We start from the raw sequence: 19,271 nt of genomic DNA, 5'->3' as shown, positions 1-19,271 counted from the left end.
CGGCTTTCACCTGGACGTCCCCCTCCAAGTTATCCAAGTCAAACCCGCCGCCAACAGCCACTTTGCCGGCCTGCATCCTGCCGGCGGCAGGCACCACATAGCCTATCTGCAGGACCACGCCGACCAAGAGAATCATTCATATACCTCCCACATTTCAGTTGATAACAGCATCTCCAGCCGTTGGCCCCCCAGGACGCATAAAAATCGCTTCTTGGAGGCGAGCCGGCGATACAATCGGCTGTGAGGCGATTTTGCGCCCAGTCGTCGCCCCCAGGCGCCGGTATTGGCCCACTTTTCAGCCCTATTTTGGGGAATAAAGGGCCCATATGGGCGACAATAGACCCATATTCGGCGTGGTTCGTTGTTGCTCAGCGTTCAATTATCAATATAATTTTTTTATCATATACTTCATTACAGAAAAATCAAATACTTCAACAAAATAGTACAATAACAAATAGTTCAATACAAATTATATAGTTCAACAAATAAAAACTCATATTTCATCACACGTCGCGCCCGGTGTCGCCCTTGAGCCTCCATAGGTGCTCTATCAGATCTTGATGCAGTTGATGATGCATCTGTGGGTCTCGGATCTCCTGACGCATACTGAGATAGGCAGGCCAGGTTGCCGGTAGCTGGTGATCAACTTCGCCTAGAGGACCCTGCCTGTAGTATGGTTCAGTGTCAAACACTGGGTCTTCTTACTCGCTCTTGATGATCATGTTGTGCAAGATGACACAGCAAGTCATAATCTCCCATATTTGATCTTTCGATCAGCTCTGAGCGGTGTACCGGACAACAGCAAATCGAGATTGGAGCACACCAAATGCCCGCTCGACATCCTTCCTGCAAGCCTCCTGAACCTTCGCAAATCAGGCATTCTTGCCTCCTGGCACAAGGTTTGAGATCGTCTTCACAAATGTCGACCATCTCGGATAGATGCCATCAGCTAGATAGTACCCCATGTTGTAGTGCTGCCCATTGATCTCGAAGTTCACCGGAGGAGAATGACCTTCAACAAGCTTGGCAAAGACAGGAGAGCACTGCAACACGTTGATGTCATTGTGAGTTCCTGGCATACCAAAGAAGGAGTGCCAAATCCAGAGGTCCTGTGTGGCCACCGCCTCAAGTACCACACTGCAACCGCCTTTGGCGCTTTTGTACATCTCCTGCCAAGCAAATGGGAAATTCTTCCATTTCCAATGCATGCAGTCGATACTTCCAAGCATCCTAGGAAATCCTCTTGCTGCATTCTGTGCTAGGATCCGAGCAGTGTCTTTCGCATTGGGTGTTCTCAAGTATTGCGGTCCAAACGCTGCCACCACTGCCCGACAGAACTTGTAGAAACACTCCATGCTGGTGGACTCGGCCATGCGCCCATAGTCGTCCAGTGAATCACCGGGAGCTCCGTATGCAAGCATCCTCATCGCTGTCGTGCACTTCTGGATCGAGGTGAATCCAAGTTTGCCGGTGCAATCCATCTTGCACTTGAAGTAGTTGTCGAACTCCCGGATGGAATTCACAATCCCGAGGAAGAGCTTTCGGCTCATCCGATAACGGCGCCGAAATGTCTTATCGTCGTGAAGTGGAGCATCGGCGAAGTAGTCGGAGTATAGCATGCAGTAGCCTTCGAGACGATGCCGGTTTTTTGCTTTCACCCGCCCCGGCGCCGAGCCACCTCGCCGCGGCTTTTCATTGCTCGCCAGCAGCTGCGCGAGGGCGGCGAGCACCATCAGATGCTCTTCTTCCTGGACGTCGGCCTTGGCTTCCTCCTCCAGCAGCGCGGCGAGCGCTTCCTCGTCATCCGAGCCCATCGCCGAGGCAGGCAAATCGCCGAACACCTTGCGCCCGGTGGGCGTGCACACGCCGAACTGCTCCTTCGCGGCCGAAAACGCCCAGCTGTTGTTGGAGGGGCTGCCGCAGCGAACCTATGCTATTTATCCGACGGGGAAATGGCTATCTAGCGGTGAAGGGCGGCGGGCGGCGCCGGGATATAGCTAGTGGCGGCCGAGGGCGCGGGGGGTGGAAGGCGGGTCGGGAAAGAAAATCTTGACTTTTCGCCTGACGGTGTGGGCCAGCTGCGCTTTTCCCTTGCGCCGAAGCCCCCGATCGCCCCCCAGTGCGTCGGGTTCGGCCTGCCGCCGCCTGGCGAAAAAAGGCTGAACCGGCGCTTTTCGTCGTCCTGGGGGCGCGACTGGGGCGTTTTTTTAACGCTGGCGCCGAAAAAATGGCCTGGGAAGGCCTGTCGGGGACGCGGCTGGAGATGCTCTAAATGCAAGGTTTTGTCAAAATATGTTAAACAGCTCGTCTAAAATAGAACCAGTTTTATGCGCACACAGAGGGGCACTTCCCCTATTTTTATCTCTGTGGCTGTCAACACCCAACAATCAATCAAGCTGGCAGGAATTTGTTTTTCTTAAAGGTGGCTGCATGTGTTATATTAAAGGAAAATCAAAAGCCAGGGAAATAACCCAAAAGTACAAATGTTTACATGACCAGAGTACAACCACAGTTTCAAAACCGGAGAAAAGAAGCCCTAAGTAGAAACGTTTACATGACCAGAGTATGCCCACAGCCATTGGTATGGATCTATAACCACCTGATTTTCTTGAGTGTCTAAGCCGTGCCCTGTGACTATTTGGTTGGTTGGTTATCGAAAAAAATGTGCCACAACAGGCATGTTGGGAGCATGTGTCACATGCTTAGTTCTCACTGTGGTGTCATGACTGTGAACACATGTGCGACAGCGTGTGCATCCATTGTAATAAATCATAAAGAAAAATTGATTCTCTGCAAAGTTACTTTAGTTTATTGCAGATGTCAAGGATATATACTACGGAGGAAATTATCAAGGGAAAAATGACCTCCGAAGATTTGCTTCCCTCCCTGATGATCAAGGTCTCACCACCACCCCCTCCGTGGCACAACCCCTTGTAGATCATGTGGCCCTCTCAGCGGACGGACCAGTTTCAAAGGCCGAAGGGTCGGCGGCCGCAGTTATGATCCCCTGGAGACAGGATGGGAGTGTTATTTTCATGGCATACTGGTCCTTATTTAATTATAATGATGCTTTGGAGGCTGAGATTAATGCTTTGATGCAAGGTATGCACACTAGCCAAGTAGAACTCCAAAGGCCCAATCATTGTCCTAGACAGCATTGGCATCTTTCAAGGCCAATAATCTGGATCGTTCTGTGTATGGTCATCTAATTGTTGAGATAAAGTTTTTAATAATTTATACGGAGTTTATTCCATAGAAAATTTAAGCTAGCAGATCGTTTGGCTAGTTATAGTCGGACTGAGTGTACTACTGATCAGGGCCGAGCCGGCAAAATCGGAGGCCATGTGCGAAACTCTAAAATAGGCCTTATCATCTGGCCATCTCTAGGTCTAGGATCAATGTTAACATTATTACCACCTGCGTAATCTTGATCAAGTGACCGGTTACAGGAGGACACTTGTGTTTTTTTATAGCAAACTTATTCATATCTCCTTTCGAGTTAAATCCTTTTTTTTTGTTTTTTCACACATTTTTGGTAACCTGATTCATGTTTTCTAAATAAAGATGACTTGAATCTTGCAGTACTAGATGCCTAATAAATGAAAAAAATTAAATTAACTACAAGATTTTAGCATAACTAAAAAGCGGGCAGAAATCGAAACTCAGAGTCAAGGGCTCAAGGAATCACCGGTTCTTGATGCGGCGACGCTTAAAAATTCCGAGATCGGGTGATGGCCTAAACTTTCCTTGCCTTCAGGTGAATCAGACCGTTCCTGCCGGCTGCAGTTTGGCCGTTCCTGCCTTCCTTCCTGGTCTTGCCCTCATGTTCCTAACTCCACTGAAAACTATGTTCGAATACAAGTCCGATGATTTTTTTATGACATACATTAATATTTTATTAGTTAAATTTATGATTAAAAATTGACACAAAATATGAAGGGGGGCAATAAACCAGGACGGATGTAGTAGCTAGCTAGGTGCGCGAGGCGCGCATGGATGGTAAACAATTGAAGGTATCTTTTTCTTGGCTTTTGAATATGAGGTGGGGGTTGACTTTATATTGTGTATAAGAATGCGAGCTATGCAGCATGGTTGACTATGCACATTAATTTGGTAGCACAACAGCTAAGGAAAGAGCAACCCAAGTTATGCAGAGAATTAATCATATCAGCTATCTAGTTAAATAGTAATTCTGACATGGGTGTTTTATACTCTTCTTTGTGATGAGTTTGTGCGATATTTTGGCAGCTGAGAGAAAAACCCGTCCAGAGAATGGCATCAAGTTTGCCCCTCCCACCTATTTTGACTCGTAACTTACAAAACTAGATGATGCCCCACGTGAATTTGTTGCGATATATTTCAATGGGACTGGAACATGAATATTTAGATTGATAACATGAGACCTTAACTTGAAAATAGATAAAATTCTTGTATTTGATTACTGTTTAGTTGTTAACTATGTTACTCTATAAGTAATCATTGAAGAACATTTTTTGCTAGAAATATCAATGAGAACCAATTAGTAATAAAAGTTCACTTTATTTGAGCCGCATCGAAAATAGAAAATCATAGAAGTTTATCACTCAACATAGCACAGCCCCAGGCGTAGTCTGCATCTAGCTCCCCCACTGGCTGTACAAACTTTTGGTTGGCTGCCTAAACACGTACGTATGGCCTAGATCTTCAATCATCTGCTTCCCCAATTAATTTTCTCATCCCGTTCCTTTACTTATTTTGCCTAAAAGTTCTTAACTAGAAAATAGTACATCAGGCCCACTTAGTTCATAAAAATAGACAATTAGCTTCCTAGAATCATCTTATGTGCATATATCGTTTGTGCCATCATAAGCATTTTTTATCCAAAAATCCGACAGTAGCAACGTGCATTCTCTGTGAATAATTTTTACTTCGCTATTTTCCACCGGCCTTTGTTACTACGGCAAATATGGACATAAAAACTGGATTACGTTCTTGCTTCAAGTTCCCATGCAATCCACCGGCCTTTGTTCTCACGAGCTTATTGTTCGATCTTGTACTCGATGATAGTTGGTACTGACCGTGGGGACTGGGCAAGACGTGACATCCATGAGAGCCTTGAGCGATTATAGTTGTGGATCGATTTGGCTTCTGTTGTCGGGTTGCTGGATGTGTCCAATTTCATCTTTTTCCATGATGCCATCCTCTTGTATATAGGTGCTTCATTCATACGGACAGTAGCCTTGCCCATCCTCTTGTATATAGTTGTGGAAGAATACAGCACAGTTTCAATTCATGTACTGTATATATAAATACAAACCATGCAAGGAACAAAATACAATCTCTCTACACACGCTCAAGACACTACAGATATGTATACTACTCCTACTTGCTACGGCCAAAGTAAAGGTAAAGAATGCCTTAGAGAGAGGATTTATTTGCCCTAGACTCAAGTTATAGTTTGCATCCATACCAGTCTCTTTCTACAAACATTACAGGAAAAAAGAATAAAGAGTATGATGGGAATACACACGTCGAAACTTCAAAAATCACCAAAAATGTAGATACGTCAAAATTGGATGCCGCGATTTCCTAGTTATTAAAGACTTGCAAACATTCATCAGATATGCTGCCATATTTTTAACTATAAAAAATTGGCACTTGTGCATAACGAAAACTGAAGAATAATTGCAGGTGAGAATTACAGGAAATCAATATTATGAGCTGGCATTCAGCTAACACACGTGCAGTATAAGATTTCAGCTAAACGGAACCTATGAACCAGGAAGGAACCCATACAGCAATAGAGATGAATTAACCCGAATAATGTGGGCATCCAAGATAGAAATTCCTGAAATTTGGAGAGCATGGTGTGTACTTCATGATTAAAAAAAAAGAACCTTGCAAGTTTAAACTGCACAAAACAGATATCTAACAGAGGACAATTCCTAATTGATTCTGCTAAATATTACCAACAGCATAGCAGCCCGCCAGAGCAATAGGAGTATTAGAGTTGGCACCACTGAATTGGTAAATTTTATTTTCAGCATACTGTAAGATAAGCACATCATCGTTGCTTAATGTCAATCATGCAAGGGAGCCTAGAAAACCAGGCATCATACTGACACGATACAGAATTGATGAACTAAAATTTTGAAAAGGAATGTCTTTGTATAGATTGATCTCTTCCCTTTGCAGCTATGTAAGTGTTTTCCCCTTTCCATGCTTTTTGAACCCAGGGGCAAAACCACTACCCAAAGACAGGGGATTTGTCAGATTCATACCCTTGGAGATCCCTATGAGCGAAAAATGGATTCGAGTTCAACCATCCTGATTACCGTGTTTCCAGAAATAAAGTGTTTACTTGACTTGAATCTTTTCCCAGCATAGATGTGGATGTCTAATGTCTTACAGAAATGTGCTATCCTTATAGGACAACCTATGTAGAGGATGAAAAGAGTAACCTGTGTGTCATAAAAGAATAAAAAGGTCAATGGTGCATCAAAGGAACACAAGGGGCAAAGCAATCACCTGCGAGCAATTACTCCATCACTCTTTTGGTTAAAGAACAGAAACTATGTTTGAATCTGTATAATAAAATACCATAACCAGATTCTCCGTGAACAATTCAGTTCACCTATCAACAGGAAGTAAAAAACCAAATATGTATTGTGCAGTTGGAAGGTAATGAGAAAAGGGATATACATTAAACATCTCGGCACCAAATTTGCAAGTTTCAACTTGAAAGCAAACAAATCATTTTCAATGCCAACTTGCAAAAGATTGTGTAGAGGCCAGGGGAGATCCTCTCCTTATTCTAGAAAACTAGACTGAAAAGGTAATGACAGCTTTCAATAGTGAATGAATTACTAAAGGTCAGTTCATCCATAATGAGCATTGAGCAGTACTATGAAACTTGCAAAAGATTGTGCAGCCTTGATGAATAATCACAACTCGAAAACATGGTTTAAATTCCAGCCTCACAAAACATATACGTACAAATATGAATTTCACACCCTGTTGTAGAAGCAAACTGAAAAGGGGGTAAAGTAAACAGCTACAGTACAAAGAAGGTACCAACTCAGATGCAACGGTAGCTCCCGCTGGAGAAAGTGTGGCCAACTTCGTTAAATTGGGCAGTGCTATTGATGGCTGGGCAGAGCTTGATGCCCGACAAAGTGAATGGCCCTTGGTAAGCAAACTTCACCATTCCAACAACCTCCAGTTCGCCATCTTTAGAGTCTTGATCCACAGGCATCCGTGCTCTCAACCGTCCAGCGGAGCCTTTCAGAGGAATGTCTGAGATGTGCCACCTGAGTTCCCTCTCAGCCCGGTTCAACACAGCCTTGGGCGAAACATTAAGCAGAGTTGGATCCACAGGAAGCTTAACAATGAATGTAACATTGCTCAGTGGCCGCGGCAACATCGGGTTCGACGCATAGTGTATCATCAGTGAGAGCAATGTACCACTGTGGCGCTTTACAAGACGCAACCTCAGGGGGAGAGGTGAGTGCTTGGGCAGGAAGCTGTATTTCATGATGGGGATAGGTTCCTCCTTCGATGGTGTCTTCACATGGAACAGGCCGTTCTCGAGGCTGCTCAACACGGTACTCTGCAAGGCAGCCCTCTTCATTCCAGAAGTACCCTCAAGCCGGAATGAGAACTCTGTCTCCCTCCCTGCTGCCTTCTTTGGTGGTAAGGTCCGCAAAATGATTGTACCCTTCAGACCAACCCGTGCAAGAACAGACTCGTTGAATTCAGCATTGATCTCCTCAACGATGCACAACTCAGGCACGGTCATCTCTTTGCTCGGGGTTACCAAGCTGTCAAGTGGCGAACCAGAAGGCGCATTTGGTGCCTGCCCACCACTCATGGCTAGAATCTCAAGACCAGTGAGGGTCTTGTCCTTGTGATCCTTCTTGGTTGTGGTAACAAACTCAGAAGCATCAAGCCCACCCCCAAATGGCGCATTGAAGCCCTCAAATGCCTCAGCCAGTGAAGCTTCCTCATTACCAAACTCAATTCCACCGTAGTCACCCTCAAATCCCTCAACCCCAATGAATGTTGGTTTAGTGGCCTCGGCTGGCGGCAAAGTGGTGACCTCCAACCCAGCAAGCGCAGCAGCAGGATCAGCAACCACAAGGGCAGTCTCCTTGTTCTTCTTGAAGGCACCAACCAACGCCTCCTCTGGCTTGCTAGCAACCATGTCGCTGGCTGCAAAGGGGTCCTTCTCAACCGGGGGCGCCTCCTCAGGCGGCGGCTCATCCCCAGTAGCCGCAGCGGTCGCAGGCGCGAGGCTGGAAGCAGAGAACTCGTCGCCAGCAGATAGGGTCTCCTGGGGGAGCTCGAAGGAGGCGGTGGCGAAGCCGTCGCGGGCGGCGTGGCGGTCCTGCGCGAGGTGCTCGACGACGGGCCAGGAGTCGGCGCCGCGGGCGCGGGCCTCGGCGTCGGGGGAGGAGTTGACCATGCGGGCGAGGTTGTCGCCATGGATGGTGGCGAGGATCTGGGAGAGGCGGACGGATCCCACGCCGTGGAGGACGAGGTCGAGCGCGAGGTAGACCTCGGGGTACTTGCGGTGGACCTTCTCGGGGGTGGCGTCGACGCCGCGGCAGGCGGCGACGAGGACGGAGACGGCCTGGTTGACGGCGTCGGCGACGGCGAAGGCGTGGACGGCGGGCGCGGCGTGGTCGGAGGCGGTGGTGACGCCGAGCACGTAGATGGAGTTGACGAGGCGGTAGACGACTCGGTACTGCGACTCCACGCCCACCACCAGCTGCCCCGAGCCGGTGGCCAGCGGGTCGTCGCCGATGGCGTCGAGGGAGGCGGAGGAGGAGGAGGAGGGGTGCTGCTTGCCGCGGGCGAGGCTGAGGCGCGCGAGGCGGAAGGCGGAGACGGCGGCGAGGGCGCGCGAGACCGGGAACCAGGAGCGCGTCTGGAGCAGGATGTCCGGGCCGTTCACCGGCTGCAGGGAGATCGCGAGGCACGCCATCGCCGGCGGCGGCGGCGGCGGCGGCCGGATCTGGGGCGGATCTGGGTGTGGGGGATGTGCGCTGGCTGTGTGAGATGAGATCCGGGAGTGGGTGCGGGGAAGGAGTCAAGGAAGGAAGGAGACGGGTGCACGGGGCGATGGGTGGACTCAGTGCACGGGCTCGAGACGCTAGGGGTCGCCTTAAACTTGCTTTTCTTTCTTTTTTCTTTTTAACTCTTTTGAGCATCTCTAGCAGCTCCAAACCTCCCAAATCTAAAATAAACCTTGAACTTTCAATCCCTTAAATCAGCATATCAAACTCTCTTACCCCGACCTATTTTGAACCTCGAGGGGATTTAGCTGGTATTCGCTGAATTAGGCCGGCTCATTAGCGTAGTTGCTCCCGCTGCTCAGGTTTTTCTTTATTTTTTTATTTGTTTAAGTTTTTCTTCAGTTTTCTTCTGTTTTTCTCTTCATTATACTTTATTTTTATTTGTTTTTTTCTTCGTTGCACTTTCGTTTTCTGATTTTCTTCACATTATTTTATTTTTCGTTTTTATATTGTTTCTTTGCCGGTAACTGGTTTTCTGTTTTACACAAGTGTGATTATTCTCAATACATTTAAATGTCACAAGCACATTTTTTATTTTTTATTTTTTGAATCACACGTATATTATTTTACATTGTACTTTTTTTAAATGCCACATACATTTATCTAAACTCATGATATCTTTTAGATGTCACAAACATTTTCTTTACACATTTGGTCAGGTTTCAAAATTTGTTCCCAGTTTTGAAATGCCAACTTTTCATTCACACACACACACACACATAACATTTTCATTACTCTCGTCAAAGTGGAATCAGACACGAGTTCAGATTGCGCACACATGCACAGACTATCTAAGGAAAAGATATGCACATTCTCCAATCTGCAAAGAAAATATGTCCACATTACTGCATGATGCTTTTCATTTCGTAGTTAATAAAAGGGGGAAAGGTGTACAGGCTAGGGAGATAGGGGAATACAACTACAACTAACTAGAGAGGGGCAAAAAAGAAGCAGAGAGCTACAGATGCAGTGATGAGCATTACATTTACATGGGCCAATTTGTTCAACATTCCTCGGCATAGGGTGGCTGTTGTGGGCACAAGAAATGGTCTACTTTCCGGTCTTCCAGCACACCCTCAGAGGCAGAGCACTCGCCAAGGGGATCCATGGTTGCTCTGGCGCCGCTGCAACTCACAATAAATCCTGTAGGCTGATTGAACCGAGAAGCAACCCTTGCTGTCAAACTGCCAAGCTATGAAATCCTCGTGCTGCTGGTATATTGGAATCTTCAGGATCACCTCCGCTTCCTCATGGTTGAAAGTCTGTCTGACAAGTTGGGTATCCACGCATGATACAGAGGGTCAATCAGCGTATTACCTCTGCGCGATCTCGGAAAACCAACTGCACCGGTAGGGAGCCAGGAATCCTCCCAAATCCAGATCTGCTCGCCAAACCATGCCCTCCTTGATCACAGCCACCCTTGCAGATACTGCGCCATATATAGTTAATTCCCGGTGAGGCCGTAGCTGATGAAAGATCACCGTCGAGGTAGCTCCACTTGGCTTTTGTCTCAATGAGGACGGTGACAATGGCACCATCTTTTTGGATGGATCAGATAAACAGTATGCTGTCTCATGAGACGGTGAGAGATGTGCTTCTTGGACAAGGGCAGCTAACTAGTCAGCTGAAAGTATGAAGAGCGGCAGTAGAGATATCACTTCTATAGAAAAGCCCACTAGGTGAGGCAAGCAATCCAGTCGGTCCATTTCAGTCCAAAAGCCTCCTTTGACAGCAGCTCAAGTAACAAACACTGCAGACAGAATCAAATGCTTTTGTGATAGCTTCAAGAACATGGCTGGGATTATACTGCATATATCATGCTACTGGATATGTACTGAAATATTGTGCTATCATACATGAATTAAGATACTATGCTGCAGAGAGAACAGAAAAAAGAGTGGTCACAGATCATGATTAGCTTATAGAAGGAAACTGTTACCATGTGCAACGGACAAGCAGTTGACAAATGACAGAGCAATATTCATATAGAAGATGCAACAGAATAGTTATCTCTCCTGGAAGAAAGTATGCACAGACAAGATGGTATTCGATAGTACACCACAGAATGACAAATATAATGGAACCATTGCGAAAAACGACGTGAGAAAACGAATTATAGTGCTACAAAGGTAGGAACACTCCAGAAAAATAAGTCATCCTGAAAGGAACTTGCTAAATGTCAACCAAGTGTACATTTATGTTAACTGAATCCTCTTAGTGGCCCGGTAGACAAGCAGTGATAAGATCAAAAACTGTTTTACTGACACCATTTACATATGCAACATTATTTGTTTGACATACAACAATTATTACTGAGCAGATTAATTATAAACAATTACTGCAATAAAGAATAGCTGCAATTACGTCGATACTACCACTGCCATACCTTTGCGCCATACCTTTGCTATGCTCAGTGACATGAAAGAATTGAAAGTTACTGAGCAGATTGATATGTCACAACCAACAAGTGGGGAAATACGAAAATAAAGAATGCTCCAGATTCAGGCAAATTCACCAATATTCTGACAATTACTGCTGCTTCCAATCACTGTTGCTCTCAGAACAAGAATGCCTCGGTGTAAATGTCAAATTCTCGAAAACCAAATTGTTGTCATTGTCAGATTTCAGCAAAAACCCTCATATCAGGTACTCCAGGCCTCTTCGCTAAAAAATACCTAAACAGACACCATAAGTTCAAACAGTTGTTGTAGCATTATATTCCACCTTATCCATCCACCGAATTCAGAGAAATAAATAATGCAACTAATGGAGTGCATCCATTCTTGTCAACTATCCAATACCACTCATAAATTGTGTTAGGTGAGTTTGCTCATTTGTGTCCAAGGGAAGTAGAAGAGAAGCTAAAGATACCTAGTGGTGGAACAATGATGTCCAGAAGGCTATTAAGGAGAAGAAAGATTCTTTCAAACGCCTATACCTGGATAGGAGTGCAGACAACATAGAGAAGTACAAGATGTCAAAGAAGGTCGCAGACCGAGCTATGAGTTAAGCAAGGGGTCGAGCATATGAGGACCTCTACCAGTGGTTAGACACGAAGGAAGGTGAAAGGGACATCTATAAGATGGCCAACATCCGAGAGAGGAAGACAAGGGAGGTTGACCAAGTCAAATGCATCAAGGACGGAGCATAACAGCTCCTGGTGAAGGACGAGGAGATTAAGCATAGATGGCGGGAGTACTTTGACAAGATGTTCAATGGGGAGAATGAGAGCTCTAGCATTGAACTGGACAACTCCTTCGATGATACTAGCAGGTGTTTTGTGCGGCGAACCCAGGAGTCTGAGGTCAAGGAGGCTTTAAAAAGGATACAAGGCGATGGGCCCTGATTGTATTCCCATTGAGGTGTGGAGAGGCCTTGGGGACATAACGATAGTATGGCTAAACCAAGCTTTTCAATCTCATTTTTCGGGCAAACAAGACGCCAGAAGAATAGAGACGGTGTATATTAGTACCAATCTTCAAAAACAAGGGGAATGTTTCGGGTTATACTAATTACTATGGAATTAAGCTGATGAGCCATACAATGAACCTATGGGAGAAAGCCATTGAGCACCGCTTAAGAATGACAAGCGTAACCAAAAATCAGTTTGGTTTCATGCCTAGGAGGTCGACCATGGAAGCCATTTTCTTAGTACGACAACTTATGGAGAGATACATGGAGCAAAAGAAGGACCTGCATATGGTGTTCATTGACTTGGAGAAGGCCTATGATAAGATACCGCGGAATGTCATGTGGTGGGCCCTGAAGAAACACAAAGTCCGAACAAAGTACATTACCCTCATCAAGGACATGTACGATAATGTTGTGACAAGTGTTCGAACAAGGGATGGCGACACTGATGACTTCCCGATTAAAATAGGACTGCACCAAGGGTTAGCTTTGAGCCCTTATCTTTTCGCTTTGGTGATGGATGAGGTCACGAGGGATATATAAGGAGATATCCCATGGTGTATGCTCTTTGCGGATGATGTGGTACTAGTAGTCGATAGTCGGGCAGGGGTCAATAGGAAATTAGAGCTATGGAGACCAATCTTGGAATCGAAAGGTTTTAGACTTAGTATAACTAAAAGCAAGTACATGAGGTGCGGTTTCAGCACTACTAGGCACGAGGAGGAGGAGGAGGAGGTTAGCCTTGATGGATAGGTGGTGCCTCAGAAGGACACCTTTCGATATTTGGGGGCAATGTTGCAGAAGGATGGGGATATCGATGAAGATGTGAACCATCGAATCAAAGCTGGATGGATGAAGTCGCGTCAAGCTTCTGGCAGTCTCTGTGACAAGAGAGTGCCACAAAAGCTAAAAGGCATGTTCTAGGCTCAAGCCGCAATGTTGTATGGCATTGAGTATTGGCCGACTAAAATGCAACATGTTCAATAGTTAGGTGTGGCGGAGATGTGCATGTTGAGATGGATGCGTGGCCACACTAGGAAGGACCGAGTCCGGAATGATGATATACGAGATAAGAGTTGGGGTAGCACTGACTGAAGAGAAGCTTTTCCAACGTCGTCTGAGATGGTTTGGGCATATTCAGCGCAGGCCTTCAGAAGCTCCAGTGCATAGCGGACGGCTAAAGCGTGCTGATAATGTCAAAAGAGGTCGGGGTAGACCATAAAGAGAGATATGAAGGACTGGAGTATCACCAAAGAACTAGCCATGGACAGGCGTGGGTGGAAGCTTGCTATCCATGTGTCAAAACCATGAGTTGGTCACGAGATCTTATGGGTTTCACCTCTAGCATATCCCGTCTTGTTTGGGACTTGTTGTTGTTGTTGTTGGGTTTGCTCATTTGTTTTGATGACGTGGAGGTAGTCAAAGCAGCATTTGACCAGCGGGCCTCCTCCTCCAGTGGTTCATCGCCGCCGCCTCTGCCACACGATGCCCTCGCCTGACATCCCCGTCGCCATGTACCTCTGCATTGATGCCTAATCGACTCGTTGCGCCTCCATCCCCGCCTTGCGTTCCCTCCCATCCTCCCCGCCCCTCTCCCCACCCAACGACCTCGTGGTCGCACTCAACGGCGGCCTGCGACGCTGGGTAGTAGCTACGGCCCGATATCGACGCTGAAGCTTCTTCTATTTTCTGATACTTTGCTTGATGTGTTTTCAATTGGGAGCTCTCCACTTGGAAGATACCTCCACGCCCAGCCACCTCTTCACCACCATGTGCCAGTCAGCGCACGAGGCGGCGGAACTGGCGGCGCCGTCCAGCGGGAGCATGGACACGGTGTAACCCTTGCTCGTTCGTGTGCGTGAAGTCGAGCATGACTGGGTTGATGGGCGTTGTCGCCGTCGACGGCAGAAGCGCAAGTCACGGCTCACGCCGCTGCTCCGTTGAAGTCACCATCGTGTGCGGTTGTTGTACTCGTGTTGCGCGTGCGCTCAAGTACTGCATCTCAGGTTCCCCTCTCTCATAGATGTCCATATATATAGTTCTGATCTCCTTTTTTCTGCTGCTCCATATAGCGTACAACTGAGTCGTTGATGCAGTGAGAGCTCGGTGTCGTGTCCGCCGGCTGAGCAGCAAGCCGGAGCTGCAAGTCTCTAAACATGGTGGTGCTACTGTGAGGATCTCATGTCTCTCACTCTGTGTATCTTTCATCAGCCCGTTCCACTTTTTGCTAATCATTCATGCCCTTCATGATCACTAAGGCTTTTCTTGGTTTTGTAGTTGTGGATTGTGATTAATAATAATGATGACCCTGGTTAATTATAGGATTTACCATGAGAGCATGAGATCTTTGCACCTGTATGTCTTACCTATTAGTCATTCTGCTAAATAGTAATTACTAAATAATTGTTTCTGATAAATAACAATGCCTTTCTTATACAGGTTTTTTGGTGCGTTTGTGTTCGTCGGCGGGACGGTGCAAGGCGCAACTTCGACGCGGTTCCTTGCCGGTTGGACGGCGTTCACGCGCAACCCCGGCGTGCACTGAGTACTGCCTCGGCTACAACCTCCCTTGGTGAGCTCCATCTTCCTCCTGCTCCTCTGCTTCGGCTACTGTATGGGACATGGCCATGGCTATATTGATCCATCCATCCATCCAAAATAAGAGATGAAGCATCCACCGAGCTCTCTTAGAGCTCAGGCTGCTTCAGTTTGCTCTTCCCACTCTCACTTACCTTCCCTCTCATGCATGCGCTTGGTTTTTTCCTCATGCAGGCAGGCTGGGTGGGCTCCTCGTTAGCGTCGGCTTTCCCTGCCTGCCACTCCTCTCTAATGGAGCGGACCTTTGGATGCTCCTGCGCCTCCGATCGTGGGCTAGGTAACTCTCTTTCTTTAATGTGCTCGTGGATGTAATAGGATTTTAGTGCAGATTGTCATGGGACAGCTAAAACAAAAAATCTTTAAACCTTTGCTGGGCATTATAATTGAAAAATAACCTAAAATCTTTAATTTCATCAAGCTTGCTATCTAAAAAATGCTTAGCACTATTGCTAATATACCATCCTACGGGTGCTTAAAGATCTACTTATGAATCAGTTGCATTTTCCAATAGGCCAGCTCCTAATCTACGGCTGTTTCGGCTGTTGGATCAGATATGTTTAGTATAGAGTAACCGCATCGAATAAATGTGTACAGAGCATACAGATTAAATATACTTTATAAATGAATATGGGGTAAGCAATGTCGGTTAGGTAATACTCCACTCAAGCTCGCTCTTGGGCTACCGCTAGGTGAGCTAATTGACTCGGGGGTGTCTTTTCTCAAAAAAAAGAGGCTCAACCATGAGAGCATGAGATCTTTGCACCTATATGTCTTACCTATTAGTCATTCTGCTAAATAGTAATTACTAAATAATTGTTTCTGATAAATAACGATGCCTTTCTTATACAGGTTTTTTGGTGCGTTTGTGCTCATCGGCAGGACGGTGCAAGGCGCAACTCCGACGCGGTTCATTGCTGGTTGGACGGCGTTCACGCGCAACCCCGGCGTGCACTGAGTACTACCTCGGCTACAACCTCCCTCGGTGAGCTCCATCTTCCTCCTGCTCCTCTGCTTCGGCTACTGTATGGGACATGGCCATGGCTATATTGATCCATCCATCCATCCAGAAATAAGAATAGAAGCTCCTCAGGCCGCACCACACGATTTGGGATTCCTGGCCGTCGGATCAGGTCGCTTGATCGGATCTGGGCCGTCGGATCGACCCCTGTAACGACCTCGTCCGTCGGATAAAAAGAAGTTACTGCTGGAATGAATAGTTACTCCCATTTCGTGCCACTGCTCGTAAATAGCCTGCCCCGCCGGGGGCATTCTCGCCATTTCGCTCTGTCTTTGGCGGTGGCGTTCGTGCTAGGGCGATGATGATTAACTTTGGCTGGAATAAGTGTGCCTTTGAGCAATCAAGGCACCTGTGGGTATCAAGTTGGATCCTCCATGTTGTCTCTAGAATCCTTTTTAATCCTGTGATACCTATTGATCTGTCCTTGGATGGTCATTCTTGTCGAGTGATAACCAGGGCAGTTCCATTGTATAAATAGATTGATCCGGTGATAAGAGATGATGGGGGTAGTTTATATGATCGAGAAAAGGCGAATCTGAGCCCACTATGCAATAAAACTGCAGCTACCTCCCCTAATGTGTGTAGTATTGAAGGCAAAAGAGAACTTTTAATGTCTTGATACTTTAAAATTCCAAAAAGGTGCATTCTTCCTTTGCTGGTTACTTAACCATGATTTTTTTTGTTTTGCTTTGGTTCTAGTTGAGATACTAAAGGTTGTTTATATATGAAAATAATAGACACTTGTAGTTTTGTATGCCTCACCTGTAGCTTAGGATCTAGTGTTGTAATGTTTTGCCTGAGTAAAAATAATTCTAATCAATAATAGTGGTTCTATCCTTCTGATTTGAACTGAGAGAGGGCCACTGATTCTTCATCTTAAGGTGACCCCATTTTTCTATGCCTCATGCTCCTGCTGCTCTATGTTCCCTTTTAAAGACTCTTGCTTGCATTTTGGGTTGGTTTTCTGCTCTATGTTCCCTTTTAGCATTTCTTTCCGCTGTTGCTGCATTCCCTTTTTTGGTATATTACATGTTCTTTTTGTATCTCATTCTGCATGTAGCATAACTAAATAATACATTGAGATGAAAGGTTATTTATGATATCATTGAGAGGAGCAGGCCAACATCCCTACCTCCCTCTTCAACTCCCACCCAACACAATTGTGGTGAGCTCCCCCTCTCATCTACCTGCTATTTGTACCTTCGGTTTTGGATGCATACAAATTGTGTATGCCATGACTGAAACTCGAGCAGCAAATTGTGTGTGTGTGTGCGCACGCACATCACGTTTTTGTTTAATTTTGGATGGCTCAAACCGGCTGGAGCCAACTTTGTGTGCATGTGAGTGCGCATCCATTGCATGTAAAAATCTTGTGATATTAATGCCCACTACTTTTTATTTCGCTTGTTTCTTACCATCTTCCTTGCTTCTCTGGTTGTTTCATGGTTGGGACGGTGGCGTGGCGTTGGGGTTGTCTTGCGGGTCGGCCGGAGAGGGAGCACACCGAGTGGGCTTCTAAGATGGCTGAGGTGATTATTTGCTCCCTTGTTTGTCTTTCCCTTTTTGATGTGTATGTGCTCATCAAGGGCTTTGTTATTTTTTAGGGATTTGTCTAGGGTTTCCTGGTTAATCCATTCTGATTTTGGTCTGCTCATGCTCTTGGCTTCCGGACCGTGGTGATCAAGGTGGCACGACGTACAAAGAGCTTTGCTGCTCGTAGGACCAGGAGTGCAGCAGCACGGGGGTGCCGGGAGATGGACGCAGGCCAAGAAGAGGACCATGACCGTACCAAGGAGGTGATGAACACAACAAACAGCCGGTGTTCAGGGTGAGTTCCTTTTGTTCCCTGAATCTCTCTCATGTACGTCCGGCGTTCCTGTATGTGGGTGTGCAACTTGTGCTTGGTCCCTGGATCCCTCTCATGTATGTTGCAAATTAAGTATTTCTTTTAGTTTACAGTAGTATTTGGAGCAGTAGTATTTTTTTTTGTTTCTGAATCCCTCTCATGTATGTCTGCATATTAGGTATTTCTTCAGTACAATAATAATTGGAGCAGATTTTTTGTTCCGTGAATCCTTCTCTGTATGTATAAAATTAAGTATTGTATTTCTTTCAGTTTATAGTAGTTATTGGAGCAGTAGTATTTTTTTGTTTCCTGAATACCTCTCATGTTTGTCTGCAGATTAATTATTTCTTGCAGGTTGCAGTAGTAATTGGAAGATATTTATAGAGTTAGGTAAATTTTTGCTGGTTATCAAATGAGCACATATCATTTGGATAGATGACATGATCTGTAGCTATGTAGGTTAATTAGTAATTAGGTTATACAACATGAGTGTATTTTAATCTATAGGCCTGTGAATGATTAAGATTCATTAGAATCTGACTTGTAATCTGGTAGGTCTATCTTATTCCATAAAAGAAGATAGAAAATTTAATTTAGGTTGGTAGTTACCATTCACTACAATTTAGAGATTACAATATTTCCAAACCTGTAAAATTTAGACACTATGTATGTTGACTCACTTTAATTGAAACTGAAGATTGTTTTTTTTTCATGTATAGGTCAATACCTTCTCATGATGGAGCACAAGGCCCTGTTGCAGTTAGCCCGGGAAATGTTAGCTCCTCCCTCTTATTCGTCCCTTCTCTCCGCTCCGTCCCTTTCCGCCAGATCCGACGCCCTTCCGGCTTGTCGTTGCCTCGTCGCCGTGACAAAGGTTCGTTTCTTTCGCCCTTGTCCGCTTCTTACTTTTCCTCGCGTATAATTTGCCTGGTCGTCTTCTTGCAGGAGCAACTGAAAACCAAAGGAGCCCCACCTTTCCCGCACGCACGCGCGCGATGCGTCTCGCCGCCGCCATTTTCGGTCCCTGTCCCCAGCTCCGCCTCCTCCGCCACGCCCCCACCGCGAGTTCCACGTCATCTGTCACGGCCCACGCCACGAGATCCATCGTCCACTACGCGTCGTCACTTCAACCGAAGAGCAGCGGGGGTAGAGACGCATGGTGAGGAGCACCCGTCGGAGGCGCTCAATGCGGCTCCCCCGTCACTCCTCCTTCTATGCCCACTGCTGGTGCTCCCCCGTCGCTCCTCCTCCTCCATCGTGAGGCGCTGCACTTGGTCGCAGTTCTACTCCAGCCCCCCCCCCCTCTCTCTCTGACCGCTGCTCCATTTTTTTCGTTCGATTT

General features: G+C 46.2%; 1 protein-coding gene across 1 annotated transcript; it reads right to left on the bottom strand.

Moving 5' to 3' along the window:
• Nucleotides 1-6,886: 6,886 nt before the first annotated feature.
• Nucleotides 6,887-9,072, bottom strand: LOC119352701. The gene has a single exon (XM_037619276.1). It carries the CDS (start codon nucleotides 8,963-8,965, stop codon nucleotides 7,058-7,060), a length of 1,908 nt encoding a protein of 635 aa, XP_037475173.1. The 5' UTR covers nucleotides 8,966-9,072; the 3' UTR covers nucleotides 6,887-7,057.
• Between the last annotated feature and the right edge of the window lie 10,199 nt (nucleotides 9,073-19,271).

This window comes from Triticum dicoccoides, chromosome 2A (assembly GCF_002162155.2).
Source record: "Triticum dicoccoides isolate Atlit2015 ecotype Zavitan chromosome 2A, WEW_v2.0, whole genome shotgun sequence".
NCBI lineage: Eukaryota > Viridiplantae > Streptophyta > Magnoliopsida > Poales > Poaceae > Triticum > Triticum dicoccoides.
The sequence above is the reverse complement of the archived record's forward strand: the minus strand, read 5'-3'. Positions and strand labels throughout refer to the sequence as shown.

What these genes read in the sequence shown, in the direction of transcription:
- LOC119352701 (XM_037619276.1), bottom strand. Translation starts at nt 8,965, where the DNA reads ATGGCGTGCCTCGCGATCTCCCTGCAGCCGGTGAACGGCCCGGACATC.